Consider the following 24,330-nt stretch of genomic DNA (forward strand, 5'->3'; position numbering starts at 1 on the left):
TGAAAAACAGTCTGGCACTTCCTCAAAAGGTAAACATAGAGTTACCCTATGACCTAGCAATTCCACGCCTAGGTATACATCCAAGAGAAATGAAAACATATGTCCACATAAATACCTGTCCATGAATGTCCATAGCAAAACTTTCTATAAAAGCCCCAAAATGAAAACAACCCAAAAGTCCATCAATGGATGAAAAGAGAAACAAAATTTGGTATAGCCATACAATGAAATATTAATTGAGCCATAAAATGGAATGAAGTACTGACACATGCTACAACATGGATGAACCTTGAAAACATTATGCTAAGAGAAAGAAGCCAGTCAACAAGAGACCAGCATTGTACAATTCCATTTATATGAACTGTACAATACTGATTGTAGATTAAGGAAATCCAGAGACAGAAAGTGGAATATGGTTGCCTGGAGCTGGGGTGTCTGGGGAATAAACGAGGAGTGACCACCATGGGAATGGGGCTTCTTCTGGGGATGATGAAAATACTCTGGCGCTAGTGAGGATGGTTGCACGACTCTGTGAATATACTAAAAACCCCTGAATCATATACTTTAAATGGCTGACTTATAATGGTATGTGAATTACACCTCAATGAGGCTATTATAAAGAAAAAAGCACAGTACAGAGTCTTGACTTACAAAATGTTATTTCATGTTATTTCTTAGAAACTACATTCAGTGAGATGACAAATTCGCCCATGTGAAAAGCAACATCATTTCAAATGTCTCTGTAAACTCCATATGAATTCAGTTAGATGTCAGGTAAATAAAATGCTATGAATGAAGTAAAAGAATTTATCAAAGCCAAATATACGCACTTGTATGAAATCAAAGTACTAAACACAGCAAATTCATACTGGTGGGAAAGTTTACGATAGTTTATACAAACTTTCCCACCAGTATGAATTTGCTGTAAGCATGTGATCCTATAAAATGAATCATTAAAGCAAAACTATTTGGCTACAATAAAGAAATCCATTATGTATCTCTATTTAAACACGAGGTCAAATCATGTACCCAGAGTTCAGTACTACCGATGGTAGTGAATGTAAATTTAAGCCTTTTTAAAAAAGCCTCAATCATACCTTATGCCTAAATACAGAACACTGCCCTAGAGCCTGCCCAGATGTTAAGTGGCACTCATCTTTTCAGACTTGGCTCCGATGTCACTTCCTTCAGAAGAACCTCCCTAACCTCCAGTCCCACACTAAGGTGCCTTTCCTTACTAATCCAACAGCACAGGAACTGCTTACCCATCTGTCTCCCCAGTTAAGACTAAGAACTTTCGCACTGAACTAAGTCTGCAGGAATGGACTCCACAGAGGCCTGAAGCCCAAAGGGGGGTGAGGGGGTTCCCGGGAACACATCAAACATGTCAGGGTGTTTTGGCCCAACTATCCATACCTGGTAAGCAGGCAGGCATAAAGCCAGAATCTCAAGGGTAGTAGGAAAGAATAACGCTCAGAAAGGAATTAAGACCTGCTGGGAATATCAAAGGGAACTTCTTGCACCTTTCAGAATCCTTATCTGTAAATGCTACCACCCACAGCTATAGGTCTCAACGGGGAACTTATGGAAGCACTTCTCAAACCGGAATGTGCACATGAATCATCTGGAGACCTAGTTCAAAACGCAGATTATGATTCCGTAGGTCTGAGGGGAGACGTGAGAGTCTGCATGCCTGGTGACGCTGATGCTGTTGGTCTGCAGACCACACTTTACCGAGAAAGGCTCTGCGAGACCCAGAAGTCAGCATTCTCTCAGGGAACACGCAGCATTAACTCCTGCCTTATTAATCATCTCGTTTAAGCTAACGCATCCTATGTCATTAAAAAAAAAAACAAAAAATCAAAACTTCGATCCTTCTGCATCTGTTGGCATCTTTCTTCCAAAACATCACTGTCCAACTGTGGAAAGTATGCAATCTCTTATTCATCTAAATATCTCCAGCTGGAAAATGCAGGCCCTCAATAAATGCATGTTAAATGATGCTCTATGTAACCTCAACACATGCAGTTTCTTCCCACATGCTTCTTGTTAAGATATATTTGTTTACTGGTCCATCTTTCCCGTTTGATCGTCAATTCCTTGAAGACAGAGACCCCTCCCTGTGTGCTGTGGCACAGTCTGGCACACAAAGAGCACTCAGTGACGTCTGCTGTCTTAGCCCAATGACTGACGTGTGAACACGATACACTCAGGTTCCTGGAGAGAACACTGAGCAAAAACATATCCTTTTTTCTGAGGGGTTTAAAATGATCACATGTATAACTTGTTTTCACAGAAGTTCAGTAATACACAATGTAAGGATCATCAACTCTACTTAACAGATAAGAAAATGGAATAAGAAGGTTATATATCGATATTATGCTTCTTCATAGACAACCTCATCAACACAGGAAAAAAACATTTAGCAAAAGGTACCTCGGTCTTCCCACATTCATCAGGCGGGTCCTGGTGTATGGCCATTTGATACTTGACATATAAAGAGAATGACTGGCTGAAGGACGACTTGAACTCGGGGTCCTCAAAGGAGACAGGTACTAGCCTCACCTTCAGAGCAAGGAAGATACAAGCAAACGCGACTGAAACACCTCTACCTGATGATCTGCTTCTGAAGGTGAGGCTAGAGTAAGATCTCCACAAATCCACTTCCAAAGCTCAGCGCTGGAATTTTTATAAAACGAATAAACCTTGGGACAGGTTGACGAGCATGGAGCCTGAAGCACGAACTGTGCACCAATATTCATGAAAAATTTAAACTCACAAGGGCCGGGACAATTTCTTTTTGTTTTTTTTTCTCTATCTACCTGTTGTGGTTCTCTGCATACAGCAGAGTCAATATCGCTGCCCATGTTAATTGCCACTACCTGTGTCACCTCTACTTCTATTAAGGGCTTTAAACTTTTTCCCCTTCCAGATTTTTCTTGGGTAATTTGATTTGTAAAATTATAAGTATATGAGGACTTCAATTAAAACATTCTACTACCTTACTTTTCTAGTCCCACTCAGTTGTGTATGGGTAGTACATCAACGATGAGCAATTTAGTTGTTATGAACTTTTTCTACACATGACTTTTAAATGGAAATAAAGCATATTAACTGTGTTGTGCAAAGTATGCCTACCATAAATACAGTGGGTTTTTTTTTTACTTTTTTCTCATAAATATTTTAACTTAGAGATCGTCTTTTCACTAACTCTTAAATAAATGCATCTACACATAGTGACTTTAAATAGAGATACTTCATTTTACTTTCCATTCTGAAATTATACATGAAAGGCTCTTAACATGGCATGAGGTAAAATCTGCACTTTCAGAATGTCCAATATTCCATGGTCCTATCTCTTTGCAGATACACTGCAAACTGAATATTAAATGTACCACAAATAAACCAAGAATTCACCCAGTGATATCAAATAGAGAGGAAAGTTGCGTTTGTACAGAAAAATTACACTTGGCCTGCTGACCTGGCTCACAGTTGGTTTATCAGGTGGGTCCTTGTGAACAACCATCTGGTAGCGTTTATAGACCTGGTAAGACTCCTGAAATGTGGCTTTGAACTGAGAACTTGGTGGAGATGATCTCACCACCCTCACCTTCAGAAGGAGTTAAAAAACAATGTTCATTAATTCATTTATTTATTCTATAGAATATGCATTAAGTTATTCCCACCCAAAAAAGCCCCAAAGTTCCAATACAAATATTAAAGCATGAACATATAACGGTAATATTTTAACATTAAAAATCAACCGGTTAGTAAATAAAGAAAAAAAGTTATTTCTCCAAATTATAGACTCATTAAGAAGGCAGAGGATCCTGTCCAAATTCTAAGACTAAGCTCTTAGACTGACTGAATTATGTAAGACTGCCTCTATTGTACAACAGTAGAATACTTCTGGCACTCAAGACACAGACACAAATAAATACTCTTTAATATTAGCTGTATACAACTCACCTTCAGTAAAACAATCCAAAAGACTGAAAATGTGAATATATTTTTTGGACACTCTTTCATGCATCATTAACTCTAAACTTACAACTTTTTTCTATAAATGTAAAAGACAACCCTCAAAAAGTGTTCCTATTTCATGGCATAGTTTAAAATGAAGACTCTAAGGTCAGATTCCCTTTACTCAAATCTTAAAGTCACCATTTTAGTCAAGTGAATAAATTAACCTCTCTGTGCCTTAGTTTCCTCATATCTAAAATGAGGATGCGTTAAAAGCAGTAATTGTACATAGTAATGGCTAACATTTATTTTAACGTTATTTACTAACCAGTTAAAATATGTTAGCAAAACAGAAGAGTAAAACACGAAATCAAATGTAATACAATAGAAAGGCGTAATTGGAAACTTCTTTTTTCCAATTGGAAACTTCTTGTGCCATGAGAAGTAGTTGCTCTCATGAAAGAGTGACACCCAGGGGATAACAAAAATCTATCCATCCTGGATATCATTACATTAAAAAAGTAAAAGGTGCCTACTGAAGACCTGTTATATTAGGTGTGCCTGGTGCCCTGAATACATTACTATTTGATCAAAAGATAAAAACCGCTTGATAAACTATTTTAAGTATTCAATAGTGTGTTCCATTCTCCTTACAATTTGGGAAGGAGAAAGTCAATACCAAAACAGAGTAGCCAAGGAATTATAATAGTCAAAGTTGTTAACACTTATATCTGATAATATATATTGTCCTAAGATTTAAACTGCACCAAAGTAAATGTTTAGTATCAGGTTTTCAGTGATAAGTGATGTTCTTAGATTCTATTAAGCTGTAAATTCAAAGGCTGACCAGTTATTAATCAAGTAGGAGAATATAATAAAATCATTATAGCTAATGTTTTAGAAAAAAATTTTACAAATATACCAAACTAATACTGAAAAATCTAGACTTAACCTGGAATATAAATCAATTTGGGAAAAATAAAAGGAACACTCTTCAGACTAGGCATACGCACACTCTGCCTAAATTGGTTTGGGGGGAATTAATGAGAGGATTATAGTAGTACATTTAGGACTGTTTAGTTAATTCCTAACTGCTGGCTTGCATATGTAATACCATTTGCTGCCTTGATCAAGATCAGAATATTAGAATGGATGAAACAGTGATTTGCCTACTGTGATCTATTCTCTTTCATTACCTAAACCAAAACTGCCAAAAATGAAATTTTAAAACAGTATTTATTTTTCACTCTACTAAATTTCAATCAAGAGATACAAAAAGCCAGAGTACCTCAAATAATAACACACTAGAATTTTCACAACTTTAGTAGCCAATTGCCTACTTTTTTAAATCTTAAAGAAAAAAAAAAAAGGTTTTTCTCAAGTAGCAATTAATTTAGTAAATATAAATGCCACTCCATCCCAATTCACTTTAATTTCCCATTATATAAACAGCAAAACATCAACTGCATGATCTCAAGTGAAAAAAAACAAAGTAGCTAACAAAAAAACAAACAAAAAACACCCTCCAAAGTACCTCAAACTTGTGTGATGCACTCTCTGGTAAAGATTCAAAAATTAAATCTTCAAGTGACTTGGGCTGGTTGGATTTAGCCTTTGGTGGGAACAAAGACGGTGGCTGACCCCGAACCTGGGAACCCTCCAGTTCTCCACCTCGGTTCTGCCGCATGAGTTTTAACCTTTTCCTTTCTTTCCGGATTTCCTTTGCTTTTCGACATGGAGGCTTACTCAAATCTGCCCCTTTGCCTAAAAAAGAATTTCAAAATATTAGACCAATCACATGTGGCTCTAGAAATATTTTTTAAAGGTCTCAAAGGTTCTACAAAATCAGTACAAAGAGTTCCAACTGTTAGGTTAGCTTTGGGTAGACGTTTCAGAGGCTCATGGTGTAGACCCCTAAGTTGATCTTTAAATTCTACCTTCGAGGGACTTCCCTGGTGGCACAGTGGTTAAGAATCCACCTGCCAATGCAGGGGACACAGGTTCGAGCCCTGCTCCAGGAAGATCCCACATGCCGCGGAGCAACTAAGCCCGTGTGCCACAACTACTGAGCCTGCGCTCTACAGCCTGTGAGCCACAGCTACTGAGCCCGCGGGCCACAACTACTGAAGCCCATGCGCCTAGAGCCCATGCTCCACATCAAGAGAGGCCACTGCAATGAGAAGCCCACGCACCGCAATGAAGAGTAGCCCCTGCTCGCTGCAACTAGAGAAAGCCCGCGCACAGCAACGAAGACCCAACGCAGCCAATAAACAAATAAATAAATTTGAAAAAAAAAAAAAAAATTCTACCTTCGAAGAAGAACTGCCAGAGAAAGTAAATAGTAACAGAAACTTTTCAGGCAGCTCTTACTGTTGAAACATTTTCTTTAACATATTCATCCACTTCTCTGCCTTTGTAAAAAGAACATAATCAAATACCTTCTGCTTCAGGACACTGCTGTCTCCAGCCCATTTCTGAGGGCCATTTCTCTGAAACCTAAGCATTTATCACTGGTGACAGAGATAAATTATTAGGAACCAGGTGTAAATGAGGACTGATCCCAGAACATACTCTGGCAGGTTTTTTTTAATGAAAAAATATCCTTGCTTAGTTCAAGATATTTGTGTCCTTCTCTATCTAACTGATGGGGTCTCATTAGTTTGGCTCCAATTAGAGTTTTGTTTTAATTAACAGAGCAAATATCAAACTGATAATCCTTTAAAATATAACAATTTTTACTATTATAAACCACAAATTTTAGTGAGTACCCTTTAAGCTAGGAAGTTGTTTTCAAGGAATCTATCCCAAGAAAATCATAAGGGATAGAGGCAAATAATGAACACAAATGAAAACCTCAAAATAATCTAAATGCTCAATTATAGAATTACACAATTTTTAAAATAAGCAACAGAATATCAAACAGCCATTTTAAATGCTGTAGAAATTTTAGGGGATTTGTCATTATTCAATGTTAAAACATGGGCTTCCCTGGTGGCACAGTGGTTAAGAATCCACCTGCCAATGCAGGGGACACGGGTTCCAGCCCTGGCCTGGGAAGGTCCCACATGCCGCGGAGCAACTAAGCCCGTGCGCCACAACTACTGAGCCTGCGCTCTAGAGCCCACGAGCCACAACTACTGAAGCCCACGCGCCTAGAGCCCGTGCTCTGCAACAAGAGAAGCCACCACAATGAGAAGCCCACGCACCACAACGAAGAGTAGCCCCCACTCGCCGCAACTAGAGAAAGCCACTCACAGCAAGAGAGAACCAAAGCAGCCAAAAGTAAATAAATAAAATGTATTTTTTTTAAAATTATGCATAAATATATATAATTAAAATATTTAGGAAAAAACCTGGAAAGAAATATACCACCATGTTAACAGTCATTTTACTTGGGTTTAGAAATTTTAAAAAAGGACTTTCCTCCTCCTTTTTTGTAGTGTTCTCTTTTCTCCAATTTTTCTAACACTAAACATAACTTTGTAATTTTTTTAAAAGCCACTAATTAAATAAAGGAATAAGCTTTTTTAAAAATTTAGGATCCTGAAACAGTATTCACAAATCATAAAAAAGTCAATTTTACAGAGAAGAAAATTAAGACGTAGAGTGTTAAGGGACTTGTCAGAGAAGAAGACCTGGTCAAAAGAAACTAATTTGATGAGAAAATAGTGATAGTGAGACCATATTATAATACAACTTCACTACATGTTTTCCAACTAAAAACAAAATTTACCTATTATAAAAAAAGTTTTGAATAAGTCTAATAAACCAGTAACAAAAAACTAATTCTATAACTAGCCATCACTCTGTTGCCTTAGAGAATTAATTTTCTTTGGCCAGGGAATGCGTCTTTTCTCAAATTTGTCCTGAGAGGCACAACAGCCTATTGGTCAAGAGCACATACGCTGACACGGGCTACCTGAGGTGAGCTCTGTCACACCTGGCTAGATGACCTTGGGCAAGTTTCTTCATCTGTACAAGAAAGATAATAACCAGTCCTAACGGTGGAGTTCCTAAGGATTAAATGTGTTAATGCATGTGCAGCTCATAAAACTGTATCCACTGTTCAATTAAGGGTCATCTATTTTTTGGTACAGATGAACCTATTTGCAGGGCAGGAATAGAGACACAGAGGTAGAGAACAGACATGTGCACACAGCGGGGGGAAGGGGAAGGTGGGACGAATTGGGAGATTAGGATTGACATATATACACTACCATGCGTAAAATAGATAGCGGGAACACGCTATAAAGCACAAGAAGCTCAGCTCGGTGCTCTGTGACGACCTAGATGGGTGGAATGGGGGGTGGAGTGGGAGGGAGGTCCAAGAGGGACGGAGGTGTAGGTATACATATAGCTGATTCACTTCATTGCACAGCAAAAACCAACACAACCCTGTAAAGCAATTACACTCCAATTAAAAAAAAGGGTCATCTATTTTTATTAGCTATTATATGTATCACCAATACCTAAAACAATGTTTCATTTTACCTATCAACATCCCGTAAATAGCAATAAGGAAAAATACCTGCACTCTCTAACAGTTACTCAAAATTACATTCCTACCAAAGTTTTAAAATTATGAACAAATTATAAAACTATCTAGAGTGAACTGAGAAACAACTTTTCAGTATTTTAATGAAAGACCACCTATGTCATCTTTACACTAATTAATTCACTGGACTAAGCAATCCTTACCATGATTGTTTCACACTATATTTATGTACTGTCACACTGCAAACTGCAATGGACAGCAAATTAGGATTTCAGTTTATTTAGGGGATACAGATTTCCCCAAATCAATAAATTCCTTCAGCAGAATGAAAACAGATCATCAGTATAAAATCAGTACACCTGGGACTTCCCTGGTGGCGCAGTGGTTAAGAATCCGCTTGCCAATGCAGGGGACACGGGTTCGATCCCTGGTCCAGGAAGATCCCACATGCCGCACAGCAACTAAGCCCATGAGCCACAACTACTGAGCCTGCGCTCTAGAGCCCGTGAGCCACAACTACTGAAGCCCACGCGCCTAGAGCCCGTGCTCCGCAACAAGAGAAGCCACCGCAATGAGATGCCCGCACACCACAACAAAGAGTAGCCCCTGCTCTCCGCAACTAGAGAAAGCCCGCGCAGCAACAAAGACCCAACGCAGCCAAAAATAAATAAATAAAAAAAAGAAAGACTGAAAAAAAAATTAGAAATTTAAATAATGGATATTCAGCAACATTAAGGAATTTTACTTAGGAGCAATAACAGTATTGTGAATGTTTTTTAAAGTACTCAGCTTTTAGAGATGCATTCTGAAATAGAGCATGATATAATGTCTGGAATTTGCTTCAATACAATACTGGAAGAGTAAGAATGGCCATCATTTCAAAAACAAACAAACAAGCTCATAGACAAAGAGATCAGATTTGTGGTCAAGGGGGAGACTGGATGAAGGCAAGTCAACAGGTATAAATTTCCAGCTGTAAGATAAATATCACTACTTGAGATGTAATGTACAACATGATAAATATAATGAACACGGCCGTATGTTATAGATGAAAGCTGTTCAGAGAGTAAATCCTGAGTTCTCGTCACAAGAAAAAAGACTTTTTTCTATTTCTTTAATTTTGTACCCATCTGAGATGATGGATATTCACTAAACTTATTGTGAGAATCACTTCACGATGTAAGTCAGATCATTATGCTGTACACCTTAAACTTATACAGTGCCGTATGTCAATTATAACTCAATAAACCTAGAAGAAAAAAAAAAGAGTGGACATCATGAGTCAATAACTATTTCAAATGAGGGAAGGGTACCTGGAAATTCATTACAATATTCAGTCTACGTTTGTCTCTGAAATTCTCCAAAATGAAGGTTTTTCAAATTTTATAAACTATAAGTAATTTTTATAATAAAAAATAAAAATAGTAAACAAACTTACCGACCCTAATGCCCAAGAGAGTAAGAGTTGAAAGAAATTATCTAAACCATCCAAAATATTTTATTGGACTATTCTTATCAATTAGGATGAAATCTCAGATGAACAATTTAAATGCCATGAGATCTTTAGATTAAAAAAAAAACTATTCAATAAAAACGCAGTTTTCTGTGCTTTAACACATGTAACTTATAACTTAAACAAAAAAACTAAAATAATATTAAAAAACCTCTCCCTTGGATTATTTTGTATAAATAAATGTAAGAACAAACTCAAGAACTGAAGCATAATAACTATGCAAATTGACATTTAATGAAATAATTTTGAAAGAGTCATACATACGTGCACACATATATATAATAAATCCATTTAATGCTGGATAAATTTTCTAAGCCTAATTCTTTTATAAGTGATAATACAGAAAGAAGTCTCACCTTATTAAAGGTGAGATTAAATATCAAAATGTGGATTTTTTTTTTTTTTTTTTTTTTTTTTTTGGCTGAGCAGCTTGCAGAATCTCAGTTCCCCAACCAGGGACTGAACCTGGGCCACGGCAATGAAAGCCTGGAATCCTAACCACTAGGCCCACCAAGGAACTCCCTGGAAATTTTTCTTTTTAATCTGGAAGTTTTCAAACCAAAATTAATTTTGATTGCATAAAAAAATCTAATGATAAAGTGAAGAATTTCACAATGTCTGTATTTCGGACATATTATCTAAAACTTACTTTGTCTCATTTAACACTAAAAATTAAAATGTTTAGCACCATACCTTCTCACTGACAAAAATTTGATTCTCAAACCTCTTAAGGCCTTAAGGTAGTAAAAAGAAATGGAACTCTTTCAAAATGTCTGTGTTAGGGGATAATAAGGCTATTATTTCAGGTTTTTTAAACAATTTGTTCACCTAAATCCAGGTAATAATAAGGTATATAAAACAGGGATCTATTTTACAGATTTCATGAGTAATTCACTTTTTTAGCTCATGAGAGCGCCCAGGGATTACAATGTCTCAAGCACAAAGAAAATCATTTAATACGACTTTAATATGGCCTGATAACAAACTTTCAATACCTGGTTGAGGAACTGTATGCACTTTTACTGAATGTGATGGTTCACCAGAGTCCAACTTCTCTTCCGTATCTTGTGACTGGATTAATTCATTAGATTCTTCCCTCTTTGAGCTCTTTCCTTTCTTCTTCTCTTCACTCTTTAAGCTCTCTTTGAGGTCATCACTGAGCGTTTTAAGGTCACACTGTATATCCAATTTATTTATTAACGCAAAGTCACTGGCAACGGCATCCTCCATGGGGGGCTCCATGGGCTCATCTACAAATCAAAAGAGATCAAAGTCCATCAGCCAGGCCATTTGGCACAATTAAAATACACACAGGAAAAAAAAGCCCCCTTTTATCCAATGTGGCAGAGACAACTGCGTGTCCACCAGATCCATTCTCCCATCTTCCAAGGGCAGGGCTGCGGTTAAGACTGTGGCACCCTGGCAAGGGGGCATGCCAGTCCCTTCACAAGGTGTGATCAAGCTCTCGCCAATGGAACAGAACCAAACTGTCATGTTCAATTTTGCCTCACTTGTTTTAAAGGAAATTTGTAACCCTGAACTTCCACCCTTTCCCCTCCCCACTGGCTAGATTAGTAAAAACCAGAGCGACCTTGAAAATCACATGTTGAAGAGAGTCCCAGAATGGCGGGGGGGCGGGAAGGGGGGGAGCAGGGCTGCAGGCCGACCTGGAACACCCACACTGGACTGTTATGTGAGGAAAGAAACAGACTTCTATCATTTTTTAGTCATTGCATTTTGGTGTCTCTTTGTTACAGCTGTTTAGTCTCTTACCCTAATGAGTACATCACTCCTATGAATTGAGTTGCAGACATAAATAATTCAGAAGCCTACAACAAGTCAAATAAAAAACCAAAAGTAAAAGCTACATAAAAAAACAGGCAATCCTCAATTTACAAATGGACAGCATCCTCAAAACTTATCTAAGTATTAATTTTTGAAACTCAGAACATGATTCCCGGCTGCCGAAAAAAATCACATAATGACTAACCACGAAAATCTGTTTAACCTTTAAGGTTATATACTGACAACACTAAACAGAGCTACACCAAAATACACCAAAATCTGATGTTTCCAATATGACCCAGAGCCTTCTGGCCTCTTTGTTGCCAAGTCTGCTCCAAGTTGTCCTGAATTCTGCTCTGTTAAGTAAGGACAGTGCATGAGGGCAAAGAACAAACCTGTTTTGCTGGCCACTGTATCTCCAGTGCTTAAAAGAGGGACTAGAACATTGTAGGCATTCAAAACATACTTGGGGAATGAATTAACAAGCTAAGACTGGGGTGGGAGGCTCCCAGAGTTAGGCATTTCCTATGGCAGAAGTGAGAAAGAGCTCTAAGAATGGGTGGCATTCCCAATTCTTATGGTCATGTATTAGGTAGTGCCTATAGGAAAACATTAAAAAAAATAAAGGCAGCAAAAACACTGAAAAAGCAAAGTATCTGTAACCCAAGTTAATTAAATGTTACTAATGATCTTTTAGGAAATTCACTCACAATTCAGAATTCATCAGAAAATAAGAGACAACTTCAGGCAATAAAATTTACTAAAAACCTTACTCAAACATGGAAACTCTGAGCTTCACTCAGCATTGTGATTATGCAATCTTGTGTGAGTTGCAGATAAGCATCTATTTCTCCAGAGCCAGTATCACTTTCTACTTACTTCATAAGGATATTATTAGGATCAAATAAAATTAAGAGTTCTCGAAGAACTGTGAAAACTAAAATTTCAATAAACTCCAGGAGATCACATCTTTAAAATGGTCCTTTCTTCTTCCCAAGCTAGACTTTCCCCGGCATATATTCCCCAAATCCTTGACTTGGGGGCCAGTGGTAACAGTAACAGCAGTGCTAAGAGCGGTCATCATCATCAGAGTAACAGTACTACCTGATTGTATTGGACCTCCTTCTGCTATCTAAGAAATGACTGAAAGTGAAAACCTTGGAAAGAAACATCTATTTAAGGTAAACAGTTTTTAGACCCCCATCTCATCTTACCCTCACAATTTCCTTTTGAAATTTCCCCTTTAGCCAGAAATTTCAACATTTTTTTCAAAACCTTCTTGTGAGATTTTGATGGCTGAAACTGTAAAGGTCGGCACCTAGGAAAGCAAAATAAATATTTAAAAAGTGAACTCAAACTGTGAAGAAATAAAATCAGTTCTGAATAACAGCACAATGAGGCAAAGCTCATGCCTGGGATTTCTGGGTTAAGACAGGGTTTAATGTAGCCTCTAATCCCACCCCAAGTCTCACAAAAATACAGTTAAAGGATTATAAAAAAAAGAAAAAGACATAAACCACTAGGAAAAAAAATAATGGGAGAAATGTTGGAAGCTAGAAAGCAGATGTACAAGTGATAGCTGACTTAGCAGACCAAAGAAAAGTTGAATCCTAAGCCAAAAGTAGGAAAAGCCAAAAAAATATCCAATTTTCTCTACATTACCCCTAAAAGTCTCAGGGATTGGCCATACCTGATACCCTGGGAGATAAGAGTGAAAATAGGAAGATCCCTTGAAAGTCTGTTTTGGAAGCGATTATATATCTGATACTCTCCCCCACTCTGCATATATGACTCCCTACACAACCCAGCAGAAAACTGCAAACTTTTCAGAAAAGGGAAAAATAAGGCCTCTTACTTGAGGGATACAGGCACAGCTGAAAGGAATGGAAGTGTACTGCAAACAATAAGTGTAAACGGAAGTATACACGCTGAATGTTGAGACCTCCAAGACCCACTTCTCCAACCCAGACCCAGAACATCAGTAGATGATACTTTCTTTCCAGAATGTGATCAGAACTAAAAATACTGACCTCCGAGATTCTCCCAAAGAACAGGCTAGCCAGATCACCCTACTTAAAGCGCACAGTAAACGAGACCCACCAGGGAACATAAAATTTCCAATGGGACGCTGGAAGGTTGGAATCACCAGACACTTGAGGAGGACCTCTAAAACAAAGATAGGTGCCAAAAACCTAGAGAAAGTAACTTGAAGGATAGAGACATACAGTATACAGGAAGAAGGGAATCTCAAAAAATTTAAGAGTCCAAGAACAAAAATCCCTCTTAGAAGTAAAAATATAATAAGAAGATATAATAAGAAGAAATTAAAAGTTAAATAGAAGACAGAAGACTTGGAAAATAAAGGTGAGGAAATCTCCCAAAAGACATGGAAAACTGAAGAGAAAAAAAAAATTAGAGTACCAGTCTAAAAGTTCCAATGTCTGAATAAAGACATTAGAGGAGAGAAAGAAGTTAATGGAAAGGAGAGGATCAACAAAATAATACAAGAAAATTTCCCTGAACTGAAGGACATGATGGGAGGAGCCCCTAGATAAGAAGGGTCCCTCAAGTCCATATGCAATGAATGAAAACAGACTCACTGCCAAACGTACTATGAAACATCAGAACTTTGAAGACAAAAAAACTTCCACAGAGAAAGAACATGTTTTGGACAAAGGAACAAGAATCGGAATGTCACTGGACTGCTCAACAGCAGTAAGACAACAATGGAGCAAAGCTTTCAAAACTCTAAAGGAAAATTATTTTCAATCTACACTTCTGTTTCTAGCTAAACTGTAAGTTAAGTTTGAGTAGTCAATGAAAACATTTTCAGACAAAGTCTCAAAAAACTTACCTCTTATGCCCTTCTTCTCAAGAAGCTATTAGAAGATGTGCTTCACTAAAATGAAGGAATAATAAATACAAGAAAGAGGGTGGAAGAGATAAGATCCAAATCAAGACCCAAAGAGAATCCTCAAGATGACAGTAAAAAAGAGATCCTAGGATGACAGTGATGCATCAGGCATAGAGGCAACCTGTCCAGATCATAGCAGGTCAGAAGATTCCACAAGAGATTTTCATCAAGAAGATAAAAATGATAGAGTACCTGAAGCATCTAAACATACCAAGAGGAAATTTACACCTCTTAGGGAGCATTTTTAGATAAACTGGTAATAGGAACCTAGAAGACTACGCAAACAAAAATGACGATAATCAACACCAGGGAAAGTAAAAACCTGTGCAGGAAAGAGACAGTAATCATGGAGTACTACATGGCTGAGCTGTGAAGCCTACTTACACAGCCATAATGAGGTGACTACATCTATCCAAAATGATGATATTTCTAATTTGGGAAGTTTGGGACGAGGACAAATAGGAGCTTGAATGTGACAGGGGAAGAGGAGTGAAATAAAGTTAAATCCTTATCTTTCAAAGAGAGAAGCCCAGAGATAATGAAGAAAACCAATTTTTTAAAAATCAAGTATTATAATTATATAAGCATGTCACTTAAAGATAGAGATGAAAAACCAGAAGAATCAGTTAAATGATTTGAAAGTGACTGCACCGGGAAACAGAAAATGAGACAGGCGGGAGGGTTTCAGAGGACTGCTATTTTGGAAAATAAGCTTTATAGAACTATTTGATTCTTTAAATTGTTAGCATATACAATATTGATAAAAATTAAAATTAAAAAAAAAATTCATAGACAGGGAAGTTCATCCTTATTTTCACTCACATACTGGACAGGTCCTAGCATCTGCCTAACAAGAAGCTAAGGTGTAGACTAGACCACCTTGCCTTCACATAAGGCCTCACTGCAACTATTGTAGTAAACAAAGTAAAATAACCAAAAGAATATGCAAAATGACTCCAAAAGGTCAACATGTAAAATAAAGTTGTATAAAGAATAACAATTAGGGACTTCCCTGGTGGTCCAGTGGTTAAGACTCTGTGCTCCCAATGCAGGGAGCCTGGGTTCGATCCCTGGTCAGGAAACTAGATCCCACATGCCGCAACTAAAGATCCCGCCAGTACTCAGCAACGAAGATCTCACATGCCGCAACTAAGACCCGGCACAGCCAAATAAATAAATAAATATGTAAAAAAAAAAAAAAAAAAAAAGCTTCCACTCTTGTGTATATTGTTTTAAAAAAAAGCATAACAATTCAGGAAATGTTTGATTCCATGTAAAATTATAAAATGCAAAAAAAAAAAGTCACATTTTCTAATTACTTTGTCTTGCAATGTTAATTGAATCCTTTTTCATAAAGGCAACATACCTGGAATAGTGCTCTGTATGAGACAGGTACCCAGGAAATTATAAATGCTTTTATCTTTTTCTTTAACCCACTGAAATTGGCCTTTTCTGAATAGAGATTCTCAGGGTTCAGGCCAATCAATTTCAGACTTATTTCAACAAAATCCTAGCCATAATCCAATAATAAATTGTTACCGGAAGGAAAATGACTTCTGTCTTTGAAGACGTCACCACTTCATAAACAGTAAAGCTGAAAAAGCTACTCTGTCGCTTTATACTAAATGAGATGCTGTCAGCAAACCAGACATCCATCTTTTCTCCTTATTGTACCAGTCCTGTGACCAGTTACGTAAGAGAAAGGATTCTTAAGCAGGAAGCAGTGAATTATTCAAAGTCAGTGATCACCCTAAAACTAATATGTTAGATGTTACATTATTTTTGTCTATACAGCTCCCTGTCTTGTTTTGTTTTGCTGCAGAGAGGATCCACAACCGTCAAATTCTCAAAACAGTCTACAACCCCAAAACAAGTTAAGAGTAATTAAGGGAAAAAAAAAAAAAAAAAAAGAGTAATTAAGGGAGACAGCTGCGAGGACCTGCCAAGCACGATGGACACAACCGTGTTTGCTTTTTCATCTAGAATATACATACACATTGAAACTGCAGACATATGCCTCACAATGTTAACGTACCTCCCCTATTTTCTACCAGAAGAAGGGGAAGAGGGAGGGGAAGAGGAGGACCTTCATAATCAGAGAAGGGAAAAATCCTCCCATGTTAGGGCAGAGGAAGGGGGGCACAGGGGAAACACAAAATATTAAGAAAAATCAAGCAAACACTCTGTAGGAAAACAGACTTTTAGTTCGAGTTTTCCAGCGAAGAAAACTAGACTCTGAATAGACGCAGATTAAGTGTCAGCCCTCCTCTCCCTTATACAGGATCCTGTGGCACTGCCTGAATGAAACCACTGTGTCAAGTAACACACTAGAGGACTGCAAAGCCATAAGCTAAACTGATAAAAATTTGATATCTAAAACTAATTTAAGTATTTGCCAATAGTCTCCCAATATTTCATGTATTATTGACTAGATTGCTAAATAGTGTATTTTTTATACCATATTTATGTCTAAACCAAACAGTATTATTAAAAGCTATTGATCGGCACATGAATATAGTATGAGTATGTAGGAAAAAACTTGTTTGCTTTTCTTTATGAAGAATGTCTACCTAGAACAGAAATAGACACTTTAAAAAGCAAGATTCTACTAAAAAATTATACACAATCTTCATATTAATAGAATATATTAATCAAAATTCTTACCTTATTGTGTACTGAGGACAACATGTTTGATTCATGACAGGTTTGTACACATATTTCCCACTTCTAAAATTATAAAATAGTTTTGTTAAGTTTGTACACATTTCTCATATGTAGCAAAGTAGATTAGTACAGGGGTACAAAATTAATTAGGGTAAAAATCTAACAGTGTAAAAACGTTTAGGTTTAGTTACTTTTCATAAGCTAAATGATCTTGCAACGTGGGTATACCAAGGACCAGAGTCCAGGTTTTTCTTTTCTAAACGTTTACATATGTACTCCACGGTTAATCACCTCAATTACCCTCTCATCTGCATCTGCAATCCCTTCCATGCCTCGATCTACCACCCACCCTCAATAGCAAAAGGGCAGTCAGAGAAAACTGCCCAGGATGCTGTGGGACTGATGTGTGCTGTTGCCTATGACATCCACACTTGGGGGTTCCATGGGCACCAGCACGATGAACCCCCAAACCAATCTAATCCTTTCCATGCCTTCTGGATCTCAGTTAATGCAGAGTCATAAATTTACGAGCTGAATTCTGTCCAGATTTAAATGTGCCCTAATCCAATCTGACTGGTATCCTTATCAGAAAAGGAAATTGGACATAAAAAGGAACAATAAACAAAACACTAGGGATGCACACACAAAGAGAAAGGACCATGTGAGGACACAAGAAGGCAGCCAGGTGCAAACCAAGGAGAGAGGCCTCAGGAAAAACCAAAGCTGTAGAGACCTGGATTTTGGACTTACGGCCTCCAGAACTGTGAGAAAATAAATTTCTCTTGCTCAAGCTGCCCAATCTGTGGTATTTTGTCATGGCAGCCCTAGCAAACACACGTGAATTCAGTTCCCGAGCCGAAAACCTGGGAGTCCTCCTAGACGCTTCCCTCTAATGCACCTCCGTATCCTGCCAGCAAGCGATCTACCTCCAAAATGTCTCATAAATGTGTCTTATGATGCATCCGATCCATCTCCTGATATACAGTCGCTGCTACTGACCATGACAGCAGTCCTCACCATCTCCCATATGGACACCGCAATAATCTCTGGAACTAATGTTCCTGCCTTCAGAATCACCCGCTCAGACACCTCTCTGCTATCTGAATGATCATTTCCAAATCACAAATTCCATCACTTTTCTCTCTGACATAAAAGCCTTCAATAGCTCCCCTGTACCGTTAAAAAAAACCCACAAAATCTCCTTATCGTGGCACACGAAGTCTTTCAACATCTGACCTATATCTATCTACATTTTGGGCGTCATTATTACGTTTAAGGAAAGCTGTGAAGTTTCATTTACTGTGCTCAATCCCATGACTTCTGGGGAGTACTGGCACAGGGCACTTAATACTGCTCATACTTATGTAAGGAACCTTACCTAATAGTTATTCTAAAATCATCTACATAAAAATAGCTGCCAAAAAAACTCAGCTATCAAAGGCAATGTGTGGACCTTAAGGGAATCCTGATTCAAATAAACCAACTATAAAAAAAAATTTTTTGAGACAAGCAGAAAATCTAATCAAAACTAGGTAACTGGCGAAATCAAATAATTATTATTAAATTTGGAAAGTATGGTAATGATACTGTGGATATGTTAAGAAAGAAAATCCTTCTTAGAAACACATAATACAGGTATGACGACATGATATCTGCAATTTGGTTTAAATAATTTTGTGGGAGGAGGGGAAGGGGGGAGTATCTTATTCTGCTGGAGCTGCTATAACCAAATGCCATAGAGGGGACTTCCCTGGTGGTCCAGTGGTTAAGACTTCACTTTCCAATGCAGGGGGTGTGGGTTCGATCCCTGGTCAGGGAGCTAAGATCCCACATGCCTTAGGGCCAAAAAAACAAAACACTAAACAAGAGCAATATTTTTTTTTTAATTAATTAATTTATTTATTTATTTTTGGCTGTGTTGGGTCTTCGTTTCTGTGCGAGGGCTTTCTCTAGTTGTGGCAAGCGGGGGCCACTCTTCATCGCGATGCGCGGGCCTCTCACTATCGCGGCCTCTCTTGTTGCGCAGCACAGGCTCCAGACACGCAGGCTCAGTAGTTGTGGCTCACGGGCCTAGTCGCTCCGCGGCATGTGGGATCTTCCCAGACCAGGGCGCGAACCCGTGTCCCCTGCATTAGCAGGCAGATTCTCAACCACTGCGCCACCAGGGAAGCCCAACAAGAGCAATATTGTAACAAATTCAATAAAGACTTAAAAAAAAAAAAAAGCCATAGACTGAGTGGCTTATAAACAACAGAAATTTATTCCTCATAGTTTTGGAGGCTGGGAAGTCCAAGATCAAGGTGCCAGCAGATTTAATGTACGGTGAAGACAAGCTTCCTGGTTCATCTTTTCTGTGTCCTCACATAGCATAAGGGGCAAGGGAGCTCTCTGTGGTCTCTTTTATAAGGGCACTAGAATCCCATTCATAATCCCATCCATCGTCATGACCTAATCACCTCCCAAAGGCCCTACCTCCAAATACCATAAACTGGGAGTTAGGATTTAACATATGAACTTTGGGGACGGGACACCAACATTCAGTCCATTGAAAGGAGCAAGGAAAATGGATGAAACAAGATTGGCAAAATGTTAACAACTGTTGAAGCCTGGTGATAGGTATGTGAGGTTCATTATAACGTTCTCTCTACATTTGTGAAATTTTCCTAATAAACACCCTTAAAAGGAGAAAAAAAATCTCTACACACAAAATGTAATAAAAATTTTCTTAAACCTCTTTCCAACAACAAGAAGGCATTTTAAAGGCAAATAATATTTTTCAATTATAAGAAGAACCTGAGTAATTTCAGAAGTATCTTTGGGACTTCCCTGGTGGCACAGTGGTTAAGAATCCACCTGCCAAGGAAGGGGACACGGGTTCGAGCCCTGGTCTGGGAAGATCCCACATGCTGCGGAGCAACTAAGCCCGTGCGCCACAACTACTGAGCCTGCGCTCTAGAGCCCGCGAGCCACAACTACTGAAGCCCGCGCACCTACAGCCCATGCTCCGCAACAAGAGAAGCCACGACAAGGAGAAGCCCGCGCACCGCAACGAAGACTAGACCCCACTCACCGCAACTAGAGAAAGCCTGTGCGCGGCAATGAAGACCCACCACAGCCATGAATGAATGAATAAATAAATAAATACATAAATTTTTTTTTTTTAAAAAAGAAGTATCTTTGTATTAAGGACCTTTACCTTCGCCATCCTCGGTCTATGAGATCCTGATAATCCTGTACAGTCATGGAATGTGCCCACATGCCTGAAAAATAAGTGCCATGTTAATTACAGCAGGTGGAACTTTTTACTTTTTTAAATCCAAAGCATTATCTTTAAAATATGAATACTGAAGCAAAAAAAAAAAAAATCCAGCTCATATTGGAAAAATGAAAGTCTGCACATACTTCATACTTGTTAGTTTGACACAATACACAACACAAATGAAATACATGATGTATTTATCTTAAGTTTAAAAATCAAGCACACAAAGTGATCACATGCAATTCAGGATTAGTCAACAGTCTCTATGACATCATAAATTTAGGTCCTCACTGCAATCAAATTACATCACACCTTTAAGTCATAATAATATCCCCAATAATTTAATAACCTGGTCTCTTTAGAAGAATTAGAAAGCAAATGTTTTCTTGTGCATATAAATTCTCCTGATTTTTATTTGTTTACACCATAGTCTTACACACTGGACAAAAGTATACATACAGCAATATTCCTTTTAAGTATAAAAACTGAAAGTAATCCAAATGCCTAGGAATAGAAAATTGATTACAGGAACTATGATGTTACCAATATGATGAAAAAACAATTACGCAACCATGAAAAAAATGAAGACTATGAGAAAACACTGAATTAATGGTAAAGAAAAGTGAATTTTATTCTTGTAAACAGTAAACTGCATCAGAAGTATGTAAAGATAAAGATAGGCTTGATAGAGCAGGGCGTAGTGAGAAGAGCACAGGCATGTGTACAACAGAAATGTCCAGAAGTCTGGTGGGCACTCATTAACACCAAGTTACTCCATGAGGTTCAATTTCCTCATCTGTAAAACAGGAATAATAAAACCTACCTACCCAATAGGTGGGGTGCCCTATAGTAAAGATTATTATTAAAATCGAGATGATAGAAATTTACAGTTATCTAAGTGAAAAGGTTGAAAGTAGGTTTTTTCCACAGAACTTAGAGAACATCTATATTAATCGATTTTCTCTTACTAAAATTACTAGAAAAATAATAAAGGACCTAATATTAATTTCAGACATGTTTAATATAAAGTATTTGTTACATACATATTATAATCACAATACTAAAATTCTGAAAGAGAGAAGGGAAAAATCTCTAATACCCTAAGGCAACCACTGTCACCATTTGGGATTTTTTCCTCCCAGAGCTGTAACCATGTCACATATGTTATTTGCATCCTGCATATGTTCTCCGTTTAACCCAAGACTGTTTTTTCACGTTAACTCATCTTCATCACCGTCACTAATGACTGCGTTATACTACACTCTACCCCCGCTCACCCACAAGATGCACCTAATAAACACTTTTAATTAACGAGTAAACGGACACACCACAATCACCCAAATCATTCCCCTACGGTAGGACATACATTTTTTTAAATACGGAAACCACCCCAATTTGCATCTTCACAGACATCCCATTTTCCACAATGCTAGATTATTCTTTAAAATAAGTGTCTACTTTTGCCAAAACACGACACGGCAGGAAATAAACATGATGTTCTGTTTACAAACAAGAAATCTTCCGAAAGAAAACTGAATCATGGCGGGGAAGGGTACTGTAGGCTGGCTTTGTCGTCGTCATCGAGGTGGGTGAAGAAATGACACGGCACCCAAGCACCTGGTAAAATTTTCAAGCACCTCGGTACCAACAGGGCCCCTCGCCAGCAGCGACTACGGTCACTAGTTTCTTCTATATTCTTCCAGAGACATTTTATCCACGGATGCCCGCGCACGTGTGTTTTCCACACACACCGTTTTCTACACCAATAGCACCTCCCGACACTCACTGTCCTGCACCCCGCGTTTTGCCCTGACCCTCGGGGACACCCTCACAGCAGCATCAGCACTTACAGGTCAGCGCCCGTAACCGACCACGCCACAGCGCTCCCCAGCAGGCGTGCCATCAGATACTTAACCGTCTCCTACTGATGATGGACACCTGTTTCCACACTTGGCTACTGCGAGACAATCGTTATTTCGCAAGTCCGAGCACCGGTGCGAAGAATGAGCATCTAGAAGCTTCCGTGCTAAACCAAAGGTGAGGTCCGCTTTTAATTCCGAAAGCTACTGCACTCAGGGGGAGCCGCGTTCCGCACTCGTTCCACGAGACAGCAGCTGGGCAGGGGCTGGGCGCGTCCCTCCAGCCAGTCGGCCCGGAGCGCCGCGACCCCCGAGGACACCGGCCCACCGCCGAGCCCCGAGGCCGCGACGCCCTTCCCCGCCCGCCAGCCCGGCCCACTCACCATTGGAGCGACTGCCCGACTCGTTCTTGCAATAGCCGCAGCGGTAGAAATCCTCGCCCTGGAAATACTCCACGATGCTGGGCGAAAGCGCGGCCCAAGAAGCCATGGCCCCGACCCTCCAAACGCTACGCGGCCCAGCCCCAAACCGCCGCCCCCCCACAATGCACCGCGCCTCCCGGGCGCCCACAACCGGGCCCTCGCCCGAGCCCCTCGGCGCTGACGCCGCCCGCGCCATCTTAACCTAGGGCAGCCTTCCGCTATTTCCGCTCCTTCTCCGAGAGGGACTGTCATCTTCAGCGAGGATAAGACCAAGAGACAGAACGTGAAGGACAACGGTCTGGGAAGGAACGAGTGGGAAAGGGAAGCGGGAGTTGGGGAGCAGGGCCTGGGTGTTCCCTCGCGAAGGCCCGGACGGTGCGGGGGGCGGTGCGGGGGTTTGGACGTAAGGCGGCCGCACCAGCTCCGTCGACCGGACCACTCACCGCAGGACGCCTTGCCCTCGGAGTCGCAGTAGCCGCAGTGGTAGCCGGCCTTGAGTCCCTTGTACTCCACCACCGAAGCCATGGCTGCCGCCAGGTCCACGCAAGCCGGCCACGCCTCTCGGCGCCCCGGGGCCGACCTCTGAGGAGCGCGGGGTCCGCGGCGGGGAGGAGTGGAGAGCGAGGCCCGGCGCGGTGCGTCGCAGCGCCGGGGGGCCCGGTCGGTATTGGGTCCGGGGGCCTCCCAGGATTAGGGTGGATCGTAGTCGTGCGCTCGGGCGCCGAGTTCGAGCCAACCCGTTGCATTACTCCATCGCCAATCCTTCCCGCAACTGTGCGTTGATAGCCCTAATTTACAGATAAGGAGACTGAGGCACAGAGCTTGTGATCACCCTATTTTTAGATCCTGCAGGTCTCAGTTCAAAAGTTACCATTTCAGGCCGTCCTAGCCAATTCTAGCTTCTTCCAAACCAGCAGACACTCACTTAAATGTCCCGTAGGTTCGAGGACACATGCAGGCATTCTGTGGATGGCAGGGTAAGTGAATTGAACACTTCACTCTTTTAAAGGAAACAAGTGTCAGAGCCAGTTGCTGCCTTGTGCCTAGCGCCACCGTATCTTACGACTTTTTTTTTTTGAATTTTTGAATTTTATTTTATTTATTTTTTTATACAGCAGGTTCTTATTAGTTATCCATTTTATACATATTAGTGTATATATGTCCATCCCAATCTCCCAATTCATCCCACCGTCACCCCACCCCCGCGACTTTCCTAACTTTTAAAGAGAAGCTAGAAATCATTTTTTTTTAGTACAGTTGTTAAATGTTACTTTAAAAGAATATTTTTAACTGTACAGGCCAAACATAACATTTATATAGGCTGAATTCAGCACATGAGCCTCCAATTTGCAACCACTATTTTAAAGGGGATTTCTTAAAGACTAACAGTCCTGGAGCAAAGTATAAAAATGAGTGAGTACCTCCAACAAGGTAATATTCCTTATTCTTTAATTCT

The 24,330-nt window shown here is 39.5% G+C and overlaps 1 protein-coding gene across 3 annotated transcripts in view; it reads right to left on the reverse strand.

Annotated features, from left to right (window-relative positions):
- Positions 1-23,427, reverse strand: part of ATE1 (arginyltransferase 1) — a 163,368-nt gene extending 139,941 nt beyond the window's left edge. Inside the window, exons 1-7 of one of the 3 annotated variants that reach the window (XM_068548687.1) lie at positions 23,318-23,427; positions 20,531-20,594; positions 17,335-17,397; positions 12,971-13,074; positions 10,967-11,221; positions 5,498-5,727; positions 2,437-2,565 (exon numbers count right to left, since the gene is read on the reverse strand). In XM_068548687.1, the coding sequence (XP_068404788.1) occupies positions 2,437-2,565; positions 5,498-5,727; positions 10,967-11,221; positions 12,971-13,074; positions 17,335-17,397; positions 20,531-20,594; positions 23,318-23,399 (927 nt within the window). In that variant the 5' untranslated portion in view covers positions 23,400-23,427. Of the gene's footprint in view, positions 1-2,436; positions 2,566-3,481; positions 3,611-5,497; positions 5,728-10,966; positions 11,222-12,970; positions 13,075-17,334; positions 17,398-20,530; positions 20,595-22,835; positions 22,970-23,317 lie in introns of those variants that run through there. The other 2 variants (XM_068548685.1, XM_068548686.1) reach the window with 2 other exon arrangements.
- Between the last annotated feature and the right edge of the window lie 903 nt (positions 23,428-24,330).

This window comes from Eschrichtius robustus, chromosome 7 (genome assembly GCF_028021215.1).
Source record: "Eschrichtius robustus isolate mEscRob2 chromosome 7, mEscRob2.pri, whole genome shotgun sequence".
NCBI lineage: Eukaryota > Metazoa > Chordata > Mammalia > Artiodactyla > Eschrichtiidae > Eschrichtius > Eschrichtius robustus.